Here is a 26,152-nt window from a genome sequence, read left to right as displayed (position 1 = left end):
TTGTGTGCATTGCAGTATTTTAAGCAAAACTGTGCTATTACTCTGGTAATTAAACCATCACACTCTGCTCTTACTGGTGGAATGTGCAATCAATGAACATTGGCCATCAGGCTGGTCAAATTTAGCCATGAAACCTCCAACACTAAATTGGCCAATGTTTCAATTTCATTGTCTAATCCCTGTATATTTAAATTGTATACTGCAGAACATAAACTACGCCAATTAGCCATAGCATTAAATGAATGACAGATGAAGGGAATAGCATGGTACCTATCAAGGGATAATATATTAAGCAGCAAATGAAGTATCTGTGATGTAAGCAAAAAGAAATGAGTAAAAGTAAGGAGCGAGGGCCAGATTGTCATTTCTAGACAACTGGGTCAGAATGTCGTAAAAACCTCTTGTATTGTTAAGTGTTCCTGGTATGCAGTGGTTATCACTCAATGAAAGTAGTCCAAGGAAGGACAACTGGTGTCCTAGTGACAGTGTCATGGGCACCCAAGGCCCATGTGGAGGGTAATGTCCCTCAGAAATCTATTGAGGCTCCTGAAAAGGTTAATGCTGGCTGCATAGTGCATCATACAGTAGTTTGCAGCTGCAGAACCATTATGTGGACTGCTACTGTAGGTGTTTGTCTGCCACTTACCCGAATAAAAGATAGCACAAGGGTGCACTAAAGGAAGAAGGCAAGCTGGCAGGGGCAGGGGCAGTGTGATGCACTGGGTAAGGTTCTGCTGGGTAACCTTAGGTCCTGCCATTCATGTGGATGTTACTTTGACACATACAGTACCACTTCCCTAAAAATATTGTAGCAGACCAAGTACACCATTTCATGACAACAGTATTCCTTAATGGCAGGGAACGTTTTCAGCACTTCAACCCTTTCCTAGGCTATTGTTCAGAATTGATTTGAGAAACAGTTTAAGGTGTTAATTTAGGATCCAAATTCCCCAGATCTTTAATGGTCCTTCATCAGCTGTTCAAGCTGTTTGCTTACTAAGCTGCACAGATCAATTCTAGAGGGACAGAGTAATAGCGTTTACTTACATATAGTATGGTACTCTATGTAATGTTAAGCTATATCCCAGCTTTTTTTCTTTAGGCTATTTGAAGGGTGTGGAAATCTTTGAGCCGTTCGACCATATGCTCTCCAGTGCTTGAGCCTCTCTGAAAGTGTTGAAGGTCAAATGTGCATCGTGAATTTTTCTGCCTGTTTTACCTTCACACAGCTCCTCATAGACCTTCCTTCAACTTTGAGTGTCTGTGCAGACAAAGAAGCCAGGATGAGACTCCTCATTCTCCTTCCTTTCATCAGCACACAGCTCTATCTTTGCAACTAATGCAGCATCAGGTAACCCCAGTAAACCATACCAACACACACACAAAGCTCTGGTAATACTGCATAACACCGTCTGTCCTATAGTGCATTAAGATGGTTAGAACCAGAGCAGAGTGATGAATTAAACTGCTGCTCAACCAGTTTCCCACTGTGGGATGTGGTTTTTTGCTGCTAGTCCTATTTTTTGTCTGATCACTGGTACCATTCCAGATCATTGCAGGATGCAAGTTAAAAAAAAGTTGTTTGAGTTCTTAGATTTAAAAAAAAGTGAAGTTACTGCTTGAAGATAACATAATTTCCTGTTAACATATGAAATGTTATTTATATCACATGAATTGTTTACATTTTATGACAGATTACTTTATAGAATTTCAATATGTTTTCCTGTACTTTACTCATTTTAACCAAAAAGGAGTCTTAAGAGGAATTGTCACATGCGCCATCAGTTGTAGCATGCTATGCATGTGCCATTTGTTTCTTTGGCATCTCGTGCTAGTTTCTAATTTAAACGATATCACACGAGAAGAAGTCTCACCATGGCTGTGATGCGTTCGTACTGTAGGCATAAGGATATCACTGACCTGCTGATACGCAGTACAACAGCATGACCTTGGGTGTGATTTTGCTTTTATACAACAGTTCCACAGATTATGATTTTTTTGTTTAGTTAATTAGTTTTTTTGCTTCACCAACACATATTCTGCCCTGAGAAAAAAAACATTTAGCTGGTGACCAAAAATTTGTGTAATTAAGTGGGGTGAAAGTCGCGTTAAATTCTTACCAATACTGCAGTATGTAGTTGAAAAGGTGAGAAGAACAAACCATGGAGCTGGGGGACGATCCTGAGAAACATGATTTACTTGATATTTTTACTTATTCTGCCTTAGAATATTAGTTTTACTTTTTAAATTTTTTTTTTTATAAATTTAGTCCTGTCCAATTCTTTTTCCCCGATTTTCTCCCCAATCTAGTCGTGTAGCCAATTCCTCCCCGTCACTAGGAGGCTCCCACATTAAGGCTACTACCACCACTCAGTTGGGAGGACGAAAGCTATCCCGTGTTTTCTCCGAACCACGTGACACGAGCCGACCGCATCTTTTCGAACTGCTCGCTCACACACCGTTAGGGGCGGAGTAACACAGTCGGAGGAAAGCGCTAGCCGCTCCTTCCGCGAGCTCACAGACGCCCCTGATTGGCTGTAGAGCCGTGATTAATGTGGGAGCGCAAGTACCTCTCATCCCTCCCCCTGAGAGAGCTCGGCCAATCAGCTCTCTCTGTGCCTCCGGCTTTCACAGCATCACCCGGGGTTCGAACCCGCTTTACCACTGCGCCACTCGGAGGCCTCTGCCTTAGAATATTAGATGGATTTGGGATTCAGTCTTGTGTTAGAAGCTAGTTAGCTTTGTAGCCGGAGTGAGCTGTAAACACAGATGTTTCAGAGGCAATTTGAATCGACTTAGAAGCAAATACTAAGGAATCAAACATTGCGAAAACATTTTCCAGTGACTGCTTCTTGCTTCAGACAAACGTGCTTCAGTGACAGGCTTTGAATGTGGGTTTTTGCTGGCACCCACTTTTTCGTACTGTGAACCAGACTGACCTACTTTCAACCCACGTTCTAAGATTCCTAGAACACCCATGATGCAAGTTCACACCTATAAAGAATACGTACTGTATAGTTAAATGCCCCAGTGGTGTTTTGCTCTATATCACCCCTTGTATAATCAGATTACTTTGAATGGAACAAACTGTTGTATAAATGAGCTTATAAATTCTATAACATAACACATCCTATTGGATAGATACAAATCTTATCCAACCTTCAAATTTGCTCAGCCTTCATATGCAAACCCCTCACAAAAATGCTGTTTATCTGCCTTTCTTTTTTTTTTCCAGTTCCCAGAACAACCATGCAAAATATTAACATGCACTGCTGCTTTGATTTTACACTTTTTATTTATTCTACAATTCCCCTTCATTACTGAAAATCATCCATTCCATGCATGTAGGTGATGGCTGTAGCCGGCCTAGACTCCAGCCGAGCACGACTCTCTCCTACACGCTCGATCCACTCATGGTCCACCCCCCCGGACACGCCCCCATCCTACACCCCTCTCATCCAGGTGGACTGGCATGGAGCTCCACCCAGTGCCAGCAGCACTCCAGCACTGGCTCGTCGCAGCTCCTGGTACACCCAGAAGGGCCATGATTGGTCCCCAAAATCGGTCACACCCACTTCCTCCCTCTTACAGATACCACCTGCCTACAGCAGTCAGTATCTACAGCAGAGGGGCAGCGCTCATAGTCTGGTGGAGGCAGTGAGTGTGAATTTTACAGTTTGGTCTCGTATTTCTTGATGCATTATAGATCGCTTATGTTCACCTCATTTTCCCTTTTTTGTATTTAACTAGTCATTTTTTTAGGCAAGCAGGTAGGTCATTTATACCATATAGACATTGTAGTAAAACGTAAGCTGACTTTTTTTTTTTTTTCGTAACTCTAGGTGTTGATATCGGAGGGACTGGGAAAATATGCAAAGGACCCAAATTTTGTTGCAGCAACCAAACATGAGATTGCAGATGCATGCGAGTTGACTATTGATGAAATGGAAAGCGCAGCAAGCAACTTGCTAAATGGAAGTCTGGGCAATAGCATGGCATCAGATGGCACAGGCACACCCCAGAGCATCATAGGCCACAGTCTCCACAACTACAGCGATGAGGAGACCGAGCCGAACAGTAAATACGAGGAAGACCTCACAGACGAAATTATATGCATTTCAAATTTATAGCATTTGCTAAAACTAAAAAAAAAAAAAAGAACAAACAGATGAAAGGAGAAATAGTGCCTTCTATGGGAGTAGAGACAAACAACTCTCTGGGCCGATTAACCAAGCAAAATTCTATCCCATTTTTACAGCCGTCATCTAACTGGGACATGGGCTTGCTGCAAAAAAATTAGACACAAAAATGTGAGCTCTCAACTGTATGTATGTATGCGTGTGCATGTGTGTGTTTCTCAACAGCTTTTTACAAGAATATTTTTCCACATTCTTTACATATCAACCAAAAAAAAAAAAAATCTTCTTGCAGTCATATCCCTCTCCATTGCCTTACCCAATGTACACGAAAGCTAGTAATTAGCTTTGATACACTGCCATTCATTGTCCATTCCCAGTGTCACTCAAAAAGGAATAACAAAACAGCCAGATAAACCTGTTAAGCAATATCACCCCCTTACCATGTCATTAAGCAAAAACACATCATTAGGTGCATAAGGGAGAATCAGACAACACAGCATAAAGTCTAGGCAAACCTCTCCCTATATTTATACTATATGTTAAGTAATTAGGGAAAAAATATTTTCGCACAAAGACGGTAATATTACACCAATGACTAAAAGTATTTATGAAGAACATTTCAGTCTAGCCATGGTTTGAGCCAGCATCAATGCAAAATCCACATGATGCGCATAAGAACCATGCATTCCTTCTAATGTGACACATTACAAAATGGGCATGTGTACCAAATGGGCATGTGTTCCTGGAGGCAGGATAAATCTGCACAAAACATTTTTCACTAAAGCAACCCCAGATCATAATGGACAGTGGGCATTATGCATGATGGGTGCATTGCTTCATGCGCTTCCCTTCTTACCCCGATGCACCCATCACTCTGGAATACTGTCAATCAGACCACATGACCTTTTTCCATTGCTTTAAGGTCCAATCTTTATGCTCCCTATCCTGACTATCAAGTGGCCCAACAACAAATTCTGTCATTTCTACTGTCAATTCTTTATAATAACGAGCCTTTCCCAAGTGTTTAAATGATCTCTGCTCATGCTTAGTTAAATATATATATGATCACATTACTTCTACAAAGTTATTTATAGACATTTTGGAAATATGAAGGTCACATTGGAAGGTCTGCTCCTGCGTATCATGTGTAGACGTATGGGTTACCAATGCTGCTTTACGAGAGATGTAGTACCATTGAGTGACATTCAAATACCATTTATTTTTACAGACATGTTAATGTAGTATAAGCCATGTTTTCATGCTTTGTACCTTTAAGATTCTGTTAGAATTTTTTTTGCATGGGTTTTGAAGAATGTGTGTGAAAAGTCCTGCTGTCCTCATCACACACTCCTACTCCTCAGGTGACCAGTCATGTGAAGTACTACCTACACACATCTGCACTACCCAAGAGCTGCTAACTCCACACTGCACCTTTGCTACCTCTACCAGTCAGGCTCTAATGTAATGTCAACATGTTCCCTTAGGGACCAGAGACATTACGATGGGGAGTGAAACAGTTTTTGCCCTTTTTCAGATTGTCTAAACAACTGTCGCAACAGTTGCATGAGTGTAAATCATACTGTCATTTCCAAGCTGCTCTCTGATTTGGCTGTCCAAAACTGACTCCACCGATAAATCAAAGCCAGAGTGGGCCAGCTTGAATGATCTTATAAGCCAAACGCTACCCCACGTCTTTTTATCTCTCATGATGTTAAGTCTAGTTAGAAGGATGGTTGTGTGACCATAGACACGTTTTGTCGGTTGGTACTGTTGGTGACTTGGACAACTCAAAAACCTTCACAGAAGATTATCTAAAGATTTTATAGTCACTGTTTACAGGATAGCATTTTAAAAAATTAAACAATTCTAAACCATTCAAGTAATGCCTTTCAAACAATGAAAGTCACTTAAATAAAAATAAAAAAATCAGTTATGGTTAAATTTAATGCCAGCCTGGTTGCATGGGTACAGTTATTTGAAGAAACATTCTGTTTCACCTCTCCTAACTGCCAGGTGCAGTGGAATCACTTGGGTACCTTCTTATGAGTATGTCCACATTTAAAGTACATTTTATGTTGTATAAGCAATAAATATCGCTGTCATATGGTCATATTTCCCTTTTACCTTACTTTATACAGTAAAAAGCCATACAGGGTTTATTTTTGTTCTTTCTTGTCAATTCTACATACATACAGGTACTACCCCAGAACACCACAAAACTATGTGGCATCTGTTACCTTTGAGTTGTTCTTCCTCCACACTATCCAGGAATGGTGCAGGACTTAGTTTTTTCCGCCTTACAATGATCCTCTTGTTTTTTACTTGAGGCTGTACTACCCAATTTTTAGCCTAATGAGACCTGATGCAAGACTTGCACATATGCAAAGAGTGTCTAAATTGTTAGGAAGCTAAAGACAAGTACCTACTTTGTACTCACTGCGTCAGCATAAGAGCATCTTAAAGAGATGTCTGTCTCCCAGTTGACGGCAGGTCTTCCATGGTTCCTGGTAGCTTGCAGGAACAGGAAACAGGCAGCCACTCTGGAGGAGGTAATTTGAACTGGATAGGATAATGTTCATAGGATAAATTATCTGTGCCACCATCCAAGCTTCTAGTGGAGTTTACAGAGGGATTTAGACAGTTAGCTCACTCTTGCTCTGTATCCCTAAACATTCAGATGATTATTTCCTGAAGGCAGGTACACTGATGACAAGTTTTAGGTACAATAGGTCATGACGTCGGGGTCTGACATCATGAGCTATTGTACCTAAAACTTGTCATAGGTCTGTCTGTGCTTTCCCTACTACAGAGTTCAGTGGATCATCCTGATTCTGTGTTCGAGAACTCGCAATTGTGGGTACCCCAGAATACAGCTGCTTTAAAGGTTTGCCTTCGTAATAAACAGGTCTTGTATGTCCCCAGGCGAAAGCTTTTTCTTGAATAGATGCATCTATTGGTCTATATGCATCCATCTATCCATCTATCTAACAGTTTAAGTTGCTCAGACTCTGCTTCCAAAACATCAACACCAAGAGCTCACTGGTTTTTTTTTCAGACTTGCAGAGAGTCTGCCACTAAGTGTTGGACAAACCATTATGGCCTACACCTCGGCCAGATGCCCAGTCTCATGATATGCCACTCTCAAGGGTAGATTCCAAAGAGTGCTATTCTAGATGCTAACCAGTGCCCTGGAAAAGCTGTGGTGGTGGCTCAAATGGTTGAGACTCTTGGTTACTTGTTAGAAGGATGGGGTTTCAAGCCCCAGCATCAGTAATCTGACATTGAACCCTCTTTGCTCCAGGGGTGCTGTATCATGGCCAATCCTGTGCTCTGACTCTTAAAAGCGGGTATATGCAAAAAAAAAAAAAAAAAAACGATCACTTTGCTGGATTTATTTGAATTTCACTGCGCTGTAAAGTATATTTCATTATTAAAAGTGAAAACATTCCAGGGACAATTGGCTGTATGACTATGGTATTTATAATATTTAATGATTTTGTAAAAATACTCTCCTGTCCAACTTTGTGACTTTATAAAATGATCTCAGTATCCATGCACACATGCACAGTAAAGCACGCAGGTGATTCTCGCTGCACCCGATGGTTATCCGGGGTTCATAAAACTACAGTTACATATGTAACTACCATTATGTAAACAGTTTCCAGTATTTTCATATTCAAGTTTGGGTTATATCTTTTTTTGTCTAATCTTTTTGCCAGCAACAAGGATGTAAGAAAGCTTTAATAGGTACTTCTGTTTTTAACCCAATTTTAAAGGGTATAAACTCCAAGGATGTTTGCTTTTGACAAATGAAACCTGATGTATTGTCTGAGCCATAGAGCTTTTTTTCACACTTTTCTCTCTTGCCTAGAGATATTTGAAACTAAAAACTGCTTTTTGCACTTTTCATGCTACTGTACACAAAGACAATCTTTTTTAAAGCCCATTTGATGAAATGTCATGTTACATTACAAACTTGTTGGTCCATGTGTGGACATATCATAGTTTTGTACTGCACAATCAGTTTATACGCTCCATTTGAAAATGTGTTTTAGTCGCATTTGACTAAAATCCCAGGGATGAATTCTGTTTCAAAAATGAACGAGATGCTGGGAATACTGCATCTGTCACTCACAGCCATGCCACATTCACTAATCCAGTCATGAATTGTGTTTGTATTATTTTTCTACATAGTAAAACACTGCATTTGCGTCACTTGCATCGCACGAATGCATGAAACCTGCACAAAGCCAAACTGCTTTGTATCATACTTTACCAACAAGGGCTCTGAGAAACATTTCTGGTATCATACACTGCAATGTCCTCAGTGATCTCATTTTCATATTTGGAATTTGGAAATGTATGCATCAAACGGCCTAGGCAAAAATATGCATTTGATGGGGAAAACAAAAACACTAGCTGTTTTTAAGCCAACTTAATAAGCAAGGACAGGAATGCTCTTATAGGACAGGACTGCTATATAAGCAGTAGGCGGTTATTGAGATAATACCAAACTTTAAAGCTAAAATTCAAATAACACAATAAAATTCACCTGCATCATTTGTATTTTAAATATATCTCCTTGCCATTTGTTCCATCATTGTCATTTTAAATCTTTAAAATTAGGTATAGGGCATTTAAGTGTACACAAGTCCTTTTTGCATTGAACAGCAGTTTTATTAGGTAAATGATGTTAAATTATGTTATGAAGAGAATTTACAAGGCAATGTAAAGGTTCTAATTCAAATGGTTTATTTTCATATAGTGATTTTGTGTACATCATACATTTTTGTTCAATAACTATTTATTTGAAGTATTCTGAGATCTGCCTGTAGCTCATTGCCCAGAATTGCCAGTTTTGTATCGATGGACAATCTGTTTTTGTACATTAGCTATTCTCTCTTGTTCTTGGCCTGGATTATTTTCTAACCAAATAAACTGTTTAAAAATACTCAGTGCTATGATAATCATCAACACAACAGGAACTAACAGACTAGTAAACCAATAGTAGTGTAAACAACTTTGCATTGCTTCCAACCTTCACGTTTTATTTCTTTAAACTGTCAGAATGTACTTAAATGTGCTTTGTTAGTCACTGATTCAGAAATGTATAATTCCATACAGACTCACGTTATTCTGGTTGTGCAACTGATATTTAATACTTTGTCAAAGTACAGACAGATCAGTACTTTCTGATTTTGTTACAGCAGCTCAGTAATGCTTATCCATGCTGAAGAAAATGTAACTCTCTTTGTTATAAACACATCACAACTTACAGTTCCTAACAGGTTTGTGCAATAATACATTCAGTATGCTTTCACATAAGTAGTGTTGATGCAATTCGCATCCAGCCCTGGTGTTAGCACATTTCTGACCAAAAAACTAAATAGTTTAACATGCATGTTCTCAGCCCTACATGGACAATGTTATTTTTTCCATTTAATTATGTGTAGTGTAAATACAAATCAAACCAAACCGTAAACAAGGCATAAGCATCAAATTCTGTCCAATTTGGACTGTGCAAACAAACTAATAGGTGGAAACATCCACTAAGCCTGCCCATTCAATAACTAAGAGCCTCCATATAGTGTAATTAATTAAACTAGATTTTAAAACATTCATATTTTAAAAATCAATCAACAAGCCATAGTTTCAAGCCATCAAGTTTCTAAGCCATGATTTCATACGTGTTCACTACAACCAAATGCTCCTTAATATTAAAAGAATGAGGCATAAGAATAAGATCTTGTATCATAGTATCTGTTTACAACATTATACTTTCTTATAGGACTGTGCAAATATTAAATAATCTGTTTAAAAGGCTCATTCATCATACGGTAGTATGTTATAAAGTATGGCATTCTGCATTAAAAGTCTTTTAGCATGTTACAAGACAGGGTGTGTTAAGACATAAGTTTTTTTTTGTATGTTAGTATATTAAGACTATTTTAGGTTCCCTCATTCCAGTACGGCAGCATGTGCCCTAGCATGTACTCACAAGTTCCTCCACATACTCCTCACTTTTATTTCAGCAGGCTGTCTCATCTCTGTGTCTTCAGACTAGCTGGCTGGTAAACAGGGACACCCTGGTCATGGAGTGGGGGAAGCCCTTTGATCGCATCAGCAGCCTTCTCAGCAATCATAATGGTGGGGGCATTCAGGTTACCACTGACTATACTGGGCATGATTGAGGCATCCACCACCCTGAGTCCCTGCAAACCATGTACGCGCGTCTCAGGGTCCACAACAGCCATCGGGTCCGAGGCTCGGCCCATCTTGCAGGTGCAGGACGGGTGATAGGCACTGTCTGCTTTCTGCCTCACAAAGGCATCAATCTCAGCATCGGAACGGACGGAGATGCCAGGCTGCAGCTCAGCACCCCGGAACGGCTCAAAGGCAGGCTGGGCGAAGATTTCACGTGACTGCTTCACACACTCGCGGAACTCCAAAATATCAATGTCTGGGACAAAAAAACGAAAAACTGACATGAAGAAAGTACATGAAGAGGCAATTTTAGGTTTTAAGTTAATTTGTTTGTCAGTAGGTTTAGGCTTATTACAAAGATAGGCTTCTGTGTGGAACACTAGCAGTGCCTTGAATAAGTATTCACCTCTATTGAACTTTTCTGGTTTTTGTATTCTTACAACTTGGAACTGAAATGGACTCATTTTTCAATGTTTCTAATTTATACAAAATAGCCCAGCATATTGCAATACTGTTTGCATAATTATTTACAAATAAAAGATGAAAATTCCAAAAATACAACTCAGCTAAAAATCAGCTCACAATCTTATTTTCTTATTTTTATGCATCAACTTTGGATCAAATCACAGAAGATTGAAAAAGGTTCATTAGAGAGAGATTGACAACATCTTCAGTTCACATTACCAGATTCCAGGGGGCAAAAATTTTAAACATTAATCTGTTTCTTTTAAAAAGAGCAAAAAAAAACTGATTTAGTGATGATCTGTGGTTGTATCTAAGGGTCATTGCCTTTTTGTTCTTGACACCGTAGGATAATCCAACTCAGCTAAGACTGATTCTTTTCAAACAATGAGCTACCACAACCATCTTTACAAAAAAACTGTACATTTAAGCTACTCTGCAAAACTCTTGAGCCACTCGTTATTTCTTCATATTAAATTTAATTAAATCATGTTGATTTAATTAAAGAAATGGAAACAATTATTTTACTGTGACAGGCTGCAAATTGCCTGAAGATACAACCACAGTGGCAACCTCATTTCCCCTCTCGTCTGTTCCAACCACTCAGCATTCAGCATCATCAGTGTACTAATCACCAGCCTGATCATCTGTCATCATCTGCACCTGTTTCTCACTGGGTCATGCTCTAAGTTAGATGGTTTTATTGTTGACTGATTCGTAGCCATAAGTCACTGTGTGACTTAACAAAAGAAAAAAAAAGCATTCCTCTGAAACTGAAAATGAGAACCAAAAAGTCATTCAGGAAGCCCGGAGAACTATTCCTCAAGACTACATAAAAAAATACAAGAAAGTCAGTCTGCTTTGAAGCAAAACATGAGGAAATGAAGGGTTGCTCAAGACTTTTGCACAGTACTGTAAATTGAGTTATTTAGTCATATTATGGGCATGAAGGAAGCACAGGACACTTTTAAAGGCAATCCCAGTAAATAATAAAGTACACTCACAAATACAGTGTATGTAAACTTTTGACCCACTGATAAAATTCTGTCTCTTACATATTATGTTAAACTTATTTTATGGAAATATAGTAGATACCTTAATGGACTTGACAAATAAATGATGGCATGAAATGGAAGGAGTTAAATGGTGGCCTGCTGGACCACCTAAATGAAGACATAGAATCTTCACAGATTCCTGTAATGTCATGTTATCCAAGTATAACTACTAATCTAAAAAACAGCATGATAAAGACCAGCGACTTATAAGTGAATGTGGCAATGAGTGTGTGGCTGAGCACTAGTCTGTGAAGAGAGGGGGAAAGTAAGAGGTAAGTGGTGACTGAATTACACCTGTGGAAAATTCTGTCTAATGTCTTCTTTTTCACAGTGAATGCAGAATGAATAAAGAGAGGGAGGAAGGAAGAGCTCGGGTGAGAGCTGAGCAGCACAGAATTGAGGCGTAATTTACGGGGGGCACGGGGGTTTGTAACCCCCAGATAATTACTTATTACTTATATTATGTTTATAAATTGAATGAATTTAAATTACTGTTATAAAACTAAAATTAAGTATTTTTCAGATTCAACGTAATTGGCATGCAAAGAATAACAAACCCCCCCACCCCTGTGTGAGACTTGGTTGCATCCAACCATTCTCTGCATGCAGCAGTAACTGGAGAAACGGGCAACAGCGAGTGCATACACAATGAAAAGAGAAAGAGTAAAGAGTAAAATACCAACAATTTTAAGTTTAAATTCAAAAATACAAAATTCCTTTTCATACCAGGAGGTATGATATTTTCTAATACAAAACAATAAATTGATACATAAAAAATGTGGTGCTTTTATAGAAACAGAATACTTTTATGCATTTCAGATGCACATTCAACTGAAAGAGTTTCTACAGTACAGGTTGAAAAGACAATTCTTTCTGCATTTAAAATAAATAAATAAATAAAAACTTTGGCTATGCCAAAAATAGACACTCTAAAAGTCTGATCAGGTAAGGATATTATTCAGAAATGCAGATAAAAATAATAGCTATAGCCAGGGCTATAGTTTAACATAATGTTACCATCATCATGCTTCACTGTTAAGCGAGCCATTGAGTAATATTGGGTTTCTGCCAAATAGAGCACAGTGTAAAAAATTCTAAGTAGGTCTATTTTAGTCCCAGGCTAAAACAAAGTGGAGATGGATGCTTATGCAGGGCATCATCACTTGAATGAGATTAGAGGAACAAACATAAAGGGAATTTCCTACTAAATGATGATTTCACTTAATTTCATGAAAAAGTTTTTTTTACTTATCAGCACATCAAAATCAATACAAATCAGTTGGAGTTTAGTTTCTCGGTTAAGATTTAGCAACAAAGCTTTGGCAACAAAACTCCCAGAAATCCATGACATCACATTCTGTCTATTACTTTGTAATGTCTTAAGTAAGAAAAAGCAGGTAAAACTTTCTTCAAGTGTTATTACTACTTACCTTTTAATCACGTGTTTTACACATGAGGCAAAATCAATTTAAATATAATTACTAATTTGAATAGTAACTTTGTATAGAGGAGAAAGTGTTCTACCAACTTTAAATAACTTATCAGTTAATGGCCACTTTTGCATTACTTTTGTCACTGCCCTTATACTAAAAATAAAAATATAAAAGTAGAATTATTCAACATTAAATGCCTGCATATATGACAGAACTCACCAGTTAGCATTTCCAGAATTGTGCTGCAAAATCATTAGTGTTTGTCTTACATGAGACACAGAGCTGACATTAAATTTCTTGTTGACATTCTTTATGGTTACACCAAACCTTAGCTAAAAAAAAACAAAATATTTTCTGTCTATTTAAAATCAATAAGTGTTCAAACACTGGCTTCATGATCCAGACATTAGACATTCATCAATAAATCAAAGGATCAGCTTTCATTCTTTCTATTATATACACAAATGATAAAAAAAAGTACTTTCCAGGTATCTGCAGTAGCTCTGGTGTGCTCAGTGGCAAATGACTACATAAACACTGATGAAATAAATCACTTATGATTAGAGCAGGCCTACCAGTTGAGAGGTATTTGGGGTCAATCAAGGGGTGATCAAGTGGATTTCTGCTCTTCAGTTTTAACCAGCCAACACTCGTACTCCTCATTGGTCCAACATGTACCTGCATAAAACACCTAAATTGCTGAGAATGCTACAATTTGTATTTTCATGTTATGTAAGGAAAATAAAAGAGAACGTCATCTAGCTCACTCAGAAATGTTTTTACTTAGACATCATACTATTTTATAGTCATGCTTGTGCCTGGAAGCTTTTCCAAATGAAAAAAAAACATTTTTTCTTTTAGCCTCAACTTTATGGAATCTTACAAACACAGCCATTCATCTTAATCAAACAGAAAAAAACCTTGTGACCTTAATATTACACATTTTACCCATCACTTATTCTTAACCCAGATAGAACGTTATAATACACATATTGTGATGGTATCACTATTTAGCATCATCAGGAAAATCCTAGTCTGATCTCTTGCTCTGCATTAGGAAATTTACCAGTGTTGAGTTTTAAATCCCTGCAGAAAAAGTGTTGCTTTGGCTTGCAAACTACACTACGCTGCACTGTGCAGGCCACTTGATTTCTTGCACTCCAACCATGTCTTCATAACTGTGTCTTCACAGAGCTCATTTTGTGTACAGGAGCATCGTCATGCTGGAACTGACTTCAGCCCTTTTAATTCCAGTAAAGGAAAATTGTAGTAGTACAACACATGCAAAGACAAAAATCCTATACCATATTTTATGTCTTAAACAATAATGTACAGGGTAAATAATACATTACAGCATAAGATTCCAAACAACACAACAAAATACCTGTCATGGAGGAGCATAAATTTTAAAGCACTTTAAAAATCAAGTGTTTTTTCTCCTCAAAATTAGTGTGTAGACATATGACATAGACAGATATAGCACAGTAGAGAAAATTAAAAAGCCAAATTTAATATGTGTCAATAATATTAGTACATTAATGTAGGTATTTGACTCATTAGTACATAAAAAAGTACTAATAAAACTTGGAAAAATTTTTTTTTTAACAAGAGCTAAGGTATAATCCTTGAAGCTGACCTGATAAGCCTCGAGTTTGGGCATAATACGGCCATGATCGATAACCTGTGATGGCAGGAAGTGGAACTGGATATCAGGATGAGTGACACCCGGGCGGCTGCGAATAAAACCACCACTCTCCAGATGAGCTGTAGCACCAAAACCTGTGAGGTGGATCAAAGTCAAATGATAAGCTCTTAATTTTAGAATGCCAATATGCTATGTTTTTTACTTATAGGTATTTTAACTTTATCTCAAAAATTGTATTGTCAGGTTTTACAAACTTCTTCATTTCGAATTTTGGAATTTCATTATTTTTAAGATTCAGTTTGTTTAAGTAACTAAGATGTTAAAAGGTTGTATACTTTACTGAGAATTAGTATCAACCATTGTTTTTTGAATAACACTTTCTAGACAAATAATGTACAATATCTCTACTTTCAGCTTGAGCTGAAATAGTATTTATTTAGCTTTTTTGCAAATAAAAGGACTATGTCGAGTCTATCATGTCATAGATAAACTTTGATCACCTTTAAAATCCTGATGCCAATACTTTTAATTACTATCCTCTCTTAACACACTGCATTTTTTTAATTCTGTAAAACAACAATTCAAAAACAGGAAAACATTTGTTTGCAAGATCACATGGGCAGTCATGACTGTGGTGTTGAGAGAGTGGGAAAGTAAGAGGTTAAATAAAAGTAAAACTACAATTTGAGATTGTGCAGGCACAAATAAACCATCATAATCACCTGTTCCTATAATAATAATGTACTATTCCTACAACCCCCAACCCTAGTTTCTTTTCTATTCTTTGTGTAACCGGTTAAGTATTTATTTTTACAGGGTATAGAACATTTTATTTTTAGGACATTTTATTTTTGCTATTACACCCAATTTAACCCGACTGTGATCAGGTTCATTGAGGCAGCATAAATAATTTAGGATTTGTTGTGATCTAAATGTGATTTGTTTTCTTGTTGATTGTTTTGCATTTTTTTGCCAGAGTATGTCCACATGTCAACGTTTAATTAACTGTGATACTGAAGCTTAACGGAAGAGAGTGTATTTTTTGTTTATTTTTCTTTCTTTGGTTTATTTGCTCTAAGGGATTTTGTGTTGGTTTGCTGTTATTTTTGTTCTTCCTATTTCTATTGAAGTATTGTGGTTCCTGTGGATTTCTTTACTAGGCAAACTGTGTAAGAATTTTTATTTCACAGATCATTTTAAGCATATTTGTGTGAAATAAATTGTATTCAATTTTTTTAGGTCATGTCTCTGTATTTGATCCAATCGAACCAGCAGGGTTCTTCATGTTTTTGTAATTTCACTTGGTTTATTTATTTTTACTTTATTCCTGGGTAGAGAAACAACCTACTGTAGTTGGCGTAATAATCGGGTCATATCACTTTAAGCCAAGGGTTACATTTAGATCAACACTAATTTTATAGATGGCCTCTCTAGACTCCAACTGACAGAAAAGATTTAACACAACTGAGAACTTTAATCACAAGTTAAACTTTGAAATGTGAGCATAATTACTCCAGTTCATAATCTCTCAATTCTGCTCAGTAGTCAGAAAACCTGGGCTCTTCAGGTCAACTACTGCACTTATTGCTTGTCTCCTACCTGTGAAGCGCAGCAGCCACTCAAGGCCGATCTTAACCATATGGAATGGTTTCTGAGCCTTAAACAGGGTGATGGGCTTAGTGCACTGTTGTTGGACATACAGCTCCAAATGATCCTGGAGATTACTTCCAACACCTAGACATTTTCATAAAGCAAGAGGTGCGACAACAAGAAGTTGATGTCAAATAAAATCATTATAATCATTACTCAATGCACATCTAAGTTTATTGTACTGAGCACTTTTTATATAGCACCTTTAAACCATCTGACCGTTTTAGCTTTTATACAGTGGGTACGGAAAGTATTTAGAGCCCCTTAAATTTTTACTCTTTGTTATATTGCAGCCATTTGCTCAAATCATTTAAGTTATTTTTTTTCCTTATTAATGTACACACAGCACCCCATATTAACAGAAAAACACAAAATTGTTGACATTTTTGCAGATTTATTTAAAAAGTAAAACTGAAATATCACATGGTCCTAAGTATTCAGACCCTTTGCTCAGTATTTAGTAGAAGTACCCTTTTGATCTAATACAGCCACCTCAAATGCAATATAATAAAGAGTAAAACATGAAGGGGGTCTGAATACTTTCCGTACCCACTGTATATTACATTAATAATTATATGTCTTTGAAAAGACACCAAACACAGTAAGAATGAATAATAGATCACTAAAAGAGAGTGAAAGACTATCATGACTGATCAATTAACATTATAACATTATAAAATGACTATGGTTTCATTAAAAAAAGAAACCATATTTTACAGACTAGACAAAGAACATTTGTGCTAACCTGCCCTATTTTATGTAAAATGTACTGCCTAATAAGCATTTTATATCAATTAAAATGTCATAATAAAAAAAAAATGATTACTGGGTCACCTGGGAGGTGTTGCACGATAGGAATTCCCAGTTTGCACAAGTCATCAGCATTTCCCACTCCGGACAACATAAGCAGCTGCGGGGAGTTAATAGCCCCGCCACTGACAATGACCTCCTTGTCAGCAAATACCTAAAGCAATAGTTAAAAAAGAAATGCAGTTCTAATATTTAGTTAAGTTAAATAGGCAGTTTGTTGTTATTTACTACAAATGTATGTGGGAAGGTGACTATAGTGAAAAAAACTGTTCTGAAGAAATGCCTATATCAGTTGATCACTGCGTTTCGCAAGAGTGCAAGCAGTTTTTACAGACTGATAAACCAACTAAGATAAGGGAGTGTTTAGGTAGAAGTTTGATGATCTTCAGTCACAAAGAAAAATACGTCATTACTGCACCTGAGGACCTCAAAACCAATTTTTCTGAATACAAAGTACTAGCATTGAAAATGTACAAAGCATCCAGAGAAAATAAACAGAGAAATTAAAAACAGCATCTAAGCCTTTTCAACACCTCTAAAACCTTATTATAATTAAGCATAACTTTAAGCAAAACTGCAATGTAAAAGGGGTATTCAACTCAAACCACGACTTGATGACATTTCTTCTGAATTAAAGTGTTAAAGGGATTGACATTTTCAGAAGACCTCAAGCATAGGACCATGATAAAACTCCTAGCAACACTGAAACATTAGAACATGGAAAGCATTTTAAAGAAGGCTGTACACTGTGGATGACGATACTGGCTGTTGTGGCTCAGAGCACACTGCAGTTATTTCTGTGAATGTTCATTAAAAGCCTGATCCTTTAGGACTGATGGAAAACTTGTTGCCAACTTGTGGAAGAGGTGCATCTGTCTGTGAGAGCTACAGTATACACACACTTATTCACCAACACAACATTAGTTTTACATTACTGAAGGTTATTGCCCCTAGTTACATTACGCATAACGTCATAAACTCTTTCCATTACCAAATGTTTGGGCCATAAAAGGAAATCCATGGAGGCCAGGGTTAAAAATGTAAAGCAGGCAGTATGATCATGGCTTCACTAGACAGTTTGTGAGAAAACTTCCCACCTTAATGGTATCCAAGCACTAGTGAAACACTGGGATGAGTGCGTTAGTGTAGCAGAGGATTATATACAAAAATAAAGGTAGTTTTTACTCTCATAACTGTGTTCTGTTATTCTGCATACCAGACCTATGAAATGATGCTCCCGCCTCCATGTTTCAACATGGGTAAGGTGTTTTATGGATGATAAACCATCCTGTTTTTGAGCCAAGCATGATTAAAAAAATAATAATTCTCAAAACATTCTCATAAAAATTTTGTTGGGCCTATTTGTGATACATGGCTTCCATATCACCACCCTAGTTCTTAGACTAGCCTTGAAGTATGCAAGAAATTGCTGTCACATGTGGGTTGTGACCAGTGATTTCAAGATATCCCTGTAGATCATTTAATATTGCTATAGAACATTTACCTGATCAGCTTTAAGCTTTTTCGATTAAGCAATTTCGGAGGGACATGATATTGTTTATAATAGTGTTAATTTTGTCAGCTATTTTCAATTTTAGTCTTAGTCTTAGTCCCGTGATAAATATCCCTGTTAGTTTTGATCATATTTAGTCAATCTTATCCTATTTTTGTTTTATTTTTAACCATCGAAACAACGGCTGCATGTCCATATTTTTAAACTACAAAACAATAGAAGCAATATGAACAATACAGTGTTTTGAAACTTTTTTTTTTTTTATGAATTCACACATTGTTGTAAGGATAACCCCTACTAGTCACAATCATTTGCTAGCCTATTAGCTTAATGGGTTTGGCAATGATTTAATAAAATAATATACATCACATATAACAAAACATAGTTACCACAAGGAGGCTGTAAAACTACATTTAGATTTTTATGGTATACTTCGATTAGTATCTTCATGTTTGTTGTATTTTTCCCAGCAATTTTGTGCCCACACTGTTTCCCCTCTGATATTACTACACATTGGCTCAATAGGTCCAACATAAAGACAATGGGCCAAATTTTTTTTTTTTCGCCCGAGTAATACTGCTGTCATTTAATTCAATTAAATTTAATTCGTATAGTGCTTTTAACAATCGCCATTGTCACAAAGCAGCTTTACACATAAAAATAATAATGGAAGTTTGTATGAAATGTGAATATGTTTGAATCATAATGATTAGATAGTTCCTGATGAGCAAGCCGAGGGCGACGGTCACAAAGAAAAACTCCCTGATATGGCAATAGGAAGAAACCTTGAGACTCAACAGGAAACTCATCCTCACTTAGGTGATAACAGGTAGCAGGGATTGATCTGCAGTCATACTGTGTGTTAAGCAGCTGGCAGTACAATATACCAGTGTCATGACAAAGAGTTAAAGATGACTGAGCTTGTCACATTTTGTCACTGCACACGCAAACTATTCCTGTGCGCAGTGCCGCGCACCGTAACCTTGAGAAATACTGCTGCTCATGTCATAATACACCTATCTCACATACGCAGAGCCCGGACGATGTTGTAAGTACGGTTCATCGTGATTTACTGCGAGTTTGGCGTAGTGACTATGTTTCCAATCTTTCCGCATGAAAAATGAAACATGTTTAATTCTTTTGGCGTCCTCGCGGAAGCTCGCGGAGTTTTTTTTTTTTTAAACCGCATTTTATTATTTTCGTCTTTTTTTGTCAACGATTGCTAATTTCATCTCTGTCACTTTTTATTGATATCCCTGACGTCTGTCAACGATTTTTTTCTCTCGTTTTTTTTTTCATCATTATTTTTAGTTGAAGAAATTAACACTAGTTTGTAATGTCACTTTGGTGCCCAATTTTCTCCACTTGTTTATGATTACTTCATGGTGTATTAAACTACTTTTAATGTTATGGAAATTTGTACACCTTTTCTAGTCTTTCGTTTTAAAATTAAGATCCTGTTCATGTTTTATAAGTTTTTATAATTTATTAATTCTGTGCATAGTCACAGGCCCATTATAAAGGGTGCTAGTTTTACTCTTTTCACTTTTTTTTCTAAAATGCTTTTGATGTGTGTAGACTTTCTATATCCACTGCATCATTTAAATTTTTTTGTGGTATGGGAATAATAAAACATGTCAGGATGTGCTGTATTAGAAACACAAGCAACTCCATTATTGCTCCATATGTTTTACTGTACTGTTTTACTAACAGCAATCCACATTGTTTTATTCTTTCTTCAAAAGGGCTGAATAATTCTTGCTAAAATCACAATTTTCAATTCTTCTTTTTTCAACAAAACCACCTACTGCACTCAAGTAAAAAAAAAAACTAACAACTTGCTTTTTTTTTTTTTTTTACAAAAAGTATATTGTTCACTTTTCATAGTTTACATACACTTTTTTGAATAAGTGTTGAGTGACGAATATGGCCACGCCCAGCTCAAGGGAGAAAGCGCTAATTTCACCCAAAAATGCAGTGATTTAATCTGGCAGAAAACTGCTAATAATTTTTGTTTATGCCACAGGTTAAACTTCAGGCAGTTTTGTTGTGATAAAATCGGCTGAACTGGCATGGAGAAAGATACAGTATACTGTACATACAGAATTTTTTCCGAGACTGGTTTAAGGTCCTCCAATGTAGGAAACGTAAAGATATTGCTGAAAGAGTGAGTTCTGACCAATGTACAAACAAAACCATTCTTCATATAAACTGGGTATAGAAAAGAATCACCCCCCTTTTAAGTGCAACAAGTAAAAGACAGAAAAGCAAACCTTACATTACTTAGTAAATGTAAACTGAGTAAACTCATTCAGGTGAAGCTGATCACCTTTTCAATGGACTTTGCCATATTTGCCCATTCTTCTTTGCAGAACTCCTTAATTTGAGATAAATTTGATGGTGATCATTTGTTACAGTATTCAAGACTTCCACAGATTTTTAATAGGGATTACATCTGGGCTCTGACTAGGCCTTGCAAGGACATTCACCTTTTTCTCCTTCAACCACTTCTTGGTCAGTTTTGCTCTGTGCTTGTCATGTTGGAAGGTAAACCTTCTTCTCATTGACACCTTTTTGTCAGAGGGCAGCAGATATCCTCAAAGATTTGAGGCATTTTGCCAAATCCATTAATTAATCTTCTATACTGCAAAGTGCTTCAGTGCATGCTGCCCCCCAAAATACCCCATAACAGGATATTACAACCTCCATACTTTACTGTAGGAATGCCTTTTTTTTACACTATTGTACAAGCCACAATTGTGGAGAATTTGTGTTATTGCTGTCACATGTACACAATGATCACACTCAAATGCTTCAGTAGACTTTGTAGCCTCTCTCACCAGTTTCCTTCTGGCTCTCTCATCTAGTTTGGGGCAACATCCTGCTCCAGTAAATGTCTGTGTTGTACCAAATACCTTCCACTTCGTAATAATATGAACTGTTTTGGACAGACACACTTTGGCCACTGTCTTACCTTTTTTATTTGACCATTCTGCTGGTACTCCACACCTACTGCTCGAGCCCCATCAAAAAGAATCCGTGTGGTCAGGCATCTTACCTCAGCCTTCAGGTTTTGTCTGGCCAGAGCAGGCCGCAGGTATGCACTTGCTGTGCTCCATCTCTTGCCTTAAGCAAGGGAAGAAGTAAGTGTTTAAAAGGAAGAGGAAAGAAACCAAGGTCAAAAGGAGAAGTTGTTTAAGTGAATGCAAGGCTCTTTCAAGGCTTGTTAATACAATAGTACAATAATAATAATAAATATGTAATAATACAATAAATAAGGAATCCACAAAAAATGCATAATACAAAATATTGAATACAAGAAACTGCTAACCAATGAGACCTGCTGGGCTTCTGGTGCGATGCAATTGTAAATGGCCACATTACAGGATGTTACTATATTTTATTGAGCAGTCAACTGGGTATTCTACACTCTATAAAGTATTTTATTCAACAATACAATTAATTAACTAAAGATAGTAGTCTTGGCCTCTTCAAGATAATTTCTCTATAAATGTGTTATTCTGGGTTCAGACCACTGACCATGCATAACAAACTGTGAGGAAAAACTATGGCAAAAACTTGGAAAATGTCACTTGTAAGGCTGTCAAACATTAAGCTGATGTGTCTACTGAACCTAAAAAAAGCCCATAAAATCCCTCCCAACAAATGATTAAGCACAATTAGTATTATTTGGATGACATTCAAAACAGGAAAAAAAACTAACCTTTATGAATTGTCATATCCATCCAGCCTACACCTTCCTGCTGGTACCCATTCATGTCTTGAGTGAAGGGGTAGCCAGCTTGTTGAGCAGCCTTAATAAACGCATGGTGAAGAGGGTGATCGGTTTTGCCTCTGGAAACATGCAGGGGTCCACTGCCCCCCCTGTACCGATCTGCTCCCAGTTCATGGGTCTGGGCTTTTCTAAAGTATGGGAGGCAATGCTCATAGTCCCATCCCTCAGCACCTTCTGTGTGCCAGCGATTGTAATCCTCAGCATGGCCACGAATATAAACCATGGCATTAAGTGAGGATGAGCCACCCCAGACACGTCCACGAGGCCAGTACAAGATCCGGCCATCCATTCCTTCTTGTGGCAATGTGTGGTAGAACCAGTTGTACTTGTCATTGCAGAGGTTGTAGGTTAACGCTGCTGGCATGTGTATCTTCCATGACAGGCGCGTACACCCAAGCAGTAAGTCTTTGGGCCCTGCCTCCAAGAGGAGGACAGACTCAGATGGATTCTCTGATAAGCGGTTGGCCAGCACACATCCCGCTGAGCCTGCCCCTACGATGACATAGCTGAAGGAAGTAGTTTTTTGATTAGATGAATTGGTTCTATAGCAGGAAACTGGGTGGTACTGCGAATGAGGCAAAGCTGCCTTTCTGACAAGTCCTAAAGGCAGCCAAGCAAAAAGAGTGGGGCGCACCATGACAAAATCAGCTTTCACAACCCTCTACTGCAAAAGCATGAAAGAAGGATTTCGTTTCCAATCACCTTGAGGACCTCTCTGTATGCAAATTCACCAAGTAGTTCCACACTAACAACAATCCTGCAAAATAAATTTTGTACGGTAAGCAAGAGAACTAGATGAGTCTTTTTCTTTTTTACTGTTTAATTATTGCAAATTTTACCATAATGTGTGATTCCTGGAAGCAGCTTATATTTAAAAAAAAGTTCCAAAATCTGGATCATTGGCCACAAGGCAGAAATGTACAGTACCATTGACGGGACTGATACCAGTCATACACATACACAATCTGATAATACTTATGTGGTGTAGTTTCTTACTTTACCAGGAAGGAAATGAGTGTACCTGGTACCTGACAAAGTTAAAAGGACATACAAAGCCCACAAAGAGAGGAATTTAGGCTTAGGATTTAACCCTGCACCCTAGAATTGTACTCTAAGCTTTCAATATCCAAATATTATCACACACTTAGTTGACTAATTGGATTATGCTCATGAAATAAATTTGAGTGGAAAATCTATACTAAGTGAACCCTTACCTTTAAGGCTGCAAAATGATCGTAAACACGTTATAAATAACTTTAATACATACATATGCATGTCATAAGTTAAATACACTCTCTTCACACATAGATAATGCACATATACAAAAACTGAACACAGAGAGAATCAATGAAGTGAGATTTAATTGTGACCTGACTGGGGAAAACCCAACTAAAGTGACCTTTGTCACTTTTTACATTCACTGTTTTCTACAGTGAATCATAAATGACATAAAATGACGGGTTAGCCGGGTTTTCAAACACAAGGTCACATTTAAAGCCTATATTGCAAATTATTCCTTCAAAGCTTTACGTGTAAATGTAATTAAAGTGCAACCTTTCCTAACACAGCATGTCCCACTAATATAGTAGTAGAGGAGTAGTAGTGTAGTACATAATGTTACAGTACATAGTATTGGGTTTCCTTATCATATCAGTTTCTATCCATCTTATATGTTCTTATTTTAATCATAAGTTCTCATAACTGGACCATATGATCACAGTCATACTTGGCCATAGACTTTGCTGAGTCAGCAGAAATGTTAGACTGGGTTTGATAAGGTATGTTTAATCATCTGTATCAGATAAAAGGAGCTGGAGCAATTTTTTTTTTTTTAGCAAATGGTCAATAGATTAACCTTTATTTTTGTCTTTAAGGTTAAATCTTTAGGAAAGGGAAATTACAATTTAATTAGTTTACAGGACGATAAATCATTTGTACTGATACATTTACAGTAATTAATTAATGATTAATACAATACATTTATTATATGGTAAATTATTATTAAGTAATTATATATGTCTTCTAAACGTTTTTGGTTTTAAAGGTATTAAAATGCAGCAAAAAACGGAAAACATGATTTCTTTAACGTAATAAAGCGAGTGAACATGTTTGAATGAGGGTGGACTGGCCTAGTGAAGTCTCTGAAACGTGACTAGACCTTTTGGAAGAGTTAGAAAACAAAGCAATTACACACCGGAGTGTTTCAGCCGTCGAGGGGGTTCGTTTTCAGGTTTTCAACAAGCAGCTAAACTCAAACGCGACTATTTCACCACGACGACTCACCAAACACGGAGGATCCTGAGCGCTTTTCCACTCTTTACTCCGGGAAACTTTTAATCAGCTGTGGCCACTGAAACCACCGACAATACAATCAAGCTTATTTAAATGGCCAGTTTACCACACACACACACATACACACACGCACGCGCACGCACACACGTGCAATATCATACAAGTCACACAGATAGGCCACTTACCGACTGCTCCAGACACACACTGCTCACTTTGTCCCAAGTAATGCGGTGTGTTTTTTGCAGAGTGGGCGGAGTCACAGGCACAGTTTACCCGGACTGGGGCAAATAAAGGCGTTTTCACCCCCCCCCCCCCCCCACCCCCACGCAGGTTTGCGTGTACATTAACACACTGAGCCCAGTTTTGCCCTCCAGCTGTCAAACATCTGTCTGCGTCAATTACCGGGCATGGCTAATATTAAAGATGCTACTACTACTATAATTCTTACTATTATTACTACAGGAATACTAAAAATAATACTAATACTAATACTAATAAATCGTATTATTATTATTATTATTATTATTATTAAAACAATAAGTATTGCTCTATCAAACCACTAGGCTACAAGCCGTGAGGTTTGTTTGGAACTGCATGGCCAATACTTTTGTTTTTGCCACTAAAAAGTTTTTAGTTTGATGTAATCAGAGTTTTAGCTTTCCCTGATATTAAGAACTATATTTGTTAAACTTCTTATAAAATAAGACCCACCTTTAGTTAAAAAAAAACTATGATGTGAAAACTTATGTGACTTATGTTGTAAAAAAAAAAAAAGATACAGTACACTATATCTACTTAAAAATAAAAAAGACAAACTAACATGAACACCTGATAGCTGACCATGGAAGAAAAACAAGCTGTTTTGAAGCTGAGAAAAGAGGAAAAAACATCAGAACTACCGTTTTAGCACTGTGTATAGCCACATGTTGCCTTTAAATTTTTAAAGGGATTGAATCAGGAAGTGAAAGTATCATCTTAGAGGGCAGAGATAGAAGATATACCACAAGATGCACATTACTCATCAGCAGTAAGAATCAGAAGAACAAAGGGAAATTAGCAGAAGAAACACACTGATGAGCCACAAACGTTTTGGGAAAATATTCATGAAGGTTTGCAATTGTGATTCTGGTACAGTCTCACTAATCTTTATTGC

General features: G+C 37.3%; 2 protein-coding genes across 4 annotated transcripts in view; one reads left to right on the top strand and one right to left on the bottom strand.

The window, feature by feature from the left end:
• cacna1db (calcium channel, voltage-dependent, L type, alpha 1D subunit, b) overlaps positions 1 to 9,551 on the top strand; it is a 135,059-nt gene extending 125,508 nt beyond the window's left edge. For both annotated transcript variants that reach the window (XM_053503895.1, XM_053503894.1), the window contains exons 45-47: positions 1,230 to 1,351; positions 3,349 to 3,657; positions 3,843 to 9,551. In XM_053503895.1, coding sequence (XP_053359870.1) covers positions 1,230 to 1,351; positions 3,349 to 3,657; positions 3,843 to 4,130 — 719 coding nt within the window. In that variant the 3' untranslated portion in view covers positions 4,131 to 9,551. The remainder of the gene's footprint in view (positions 1 to 1,229; positions 1,352 to 3,348; positions 3,658 to 3,842) is intronic.
• Positions 9,552 to 9,561: 10 nt separating this feature from the next.
• On the bottom strand, positions 9,562 to 25,266 carry chdh (choline dehydrogenase). Of its 2 annotated transcripts, none has more exons than XM_053503897.1 (8): positions 25,185 to 25,266; positions 22,636 to 23,464; positions 21,886 to 22,037; positions 17,423 to 17,552; positions 16,538 to 16,672; positions 14,930 to 15,072; positions 13,869 to 13,971; positions 9,562 to 10,599 (listed from the first exon to the last, which is right to left on the bottom strand). In XM_053503897.1, exons 2-8 carry the CDS (start codon positions 23,342 to 23,344, stop codon positions 10,181 to 10,183), a joined length of 1,791 nt encoding a protein of 596 aa, XP_053359872.1. In that variant the 5' UTR covers positions 23,345 to 23,464; positions 25,185 to 25,266; the 3' UTR covers positions 9,562 to 10,180. The 2 variants fall into 2 exon arrangements, with proteins under 2 accessions (XP_053359872.1, XP_053359871.1); XM_053503896.1 differs by lacking the exon at positions 25,185 to 25,266 and adding an exon at positions 24,991 to 25,119.
• Between the last annotated feature and the right edge of the window lie 886 nt (positions 25,267 to 26,152).

Source organism: Clarias gariepinus, chromosome 9, assembly GCF_024256425.1.
Source record: "Clarias gariepinus isolate MV-2021 ecotype Netherlands chromosome 9, CGAR_prim_01v2, whole genome shotgun sequence".
NCBI lineage: Eukaryota > Metazoa > Chordata > Actinopteri > Siluriformes > Clariidae > Clarias > Clarias gariepinus.
This window is presented reverse-complemented; position numbering and strand designations above follow the sequence as displayed.

Bases quoted from the DNA above. Each gene is read 5' to 3' on its own strand.
- chdh (XM_053503897.1), bottom strand. From the start codon at position 23,344: ATGGTGCGCCCCACTCTTTTTGCTTGGCTGCCTTTAGGACTTGTCAGA. The intron at 17,553-21,885 runs GTAAGACAGTGG...CTATTGCTTTAG, and splicing joins AGAATGGTCAAATAAAAAAG to GTATTTGCTGACAAGGAGGT. The intron at 15,073-16,537 runs GTAGGAGACAAG...TCCACCTCACAG, and splicing joins GTGGCTGCTGCGCTTCACAG to GTTTTGGTGCTACAGCTCAT.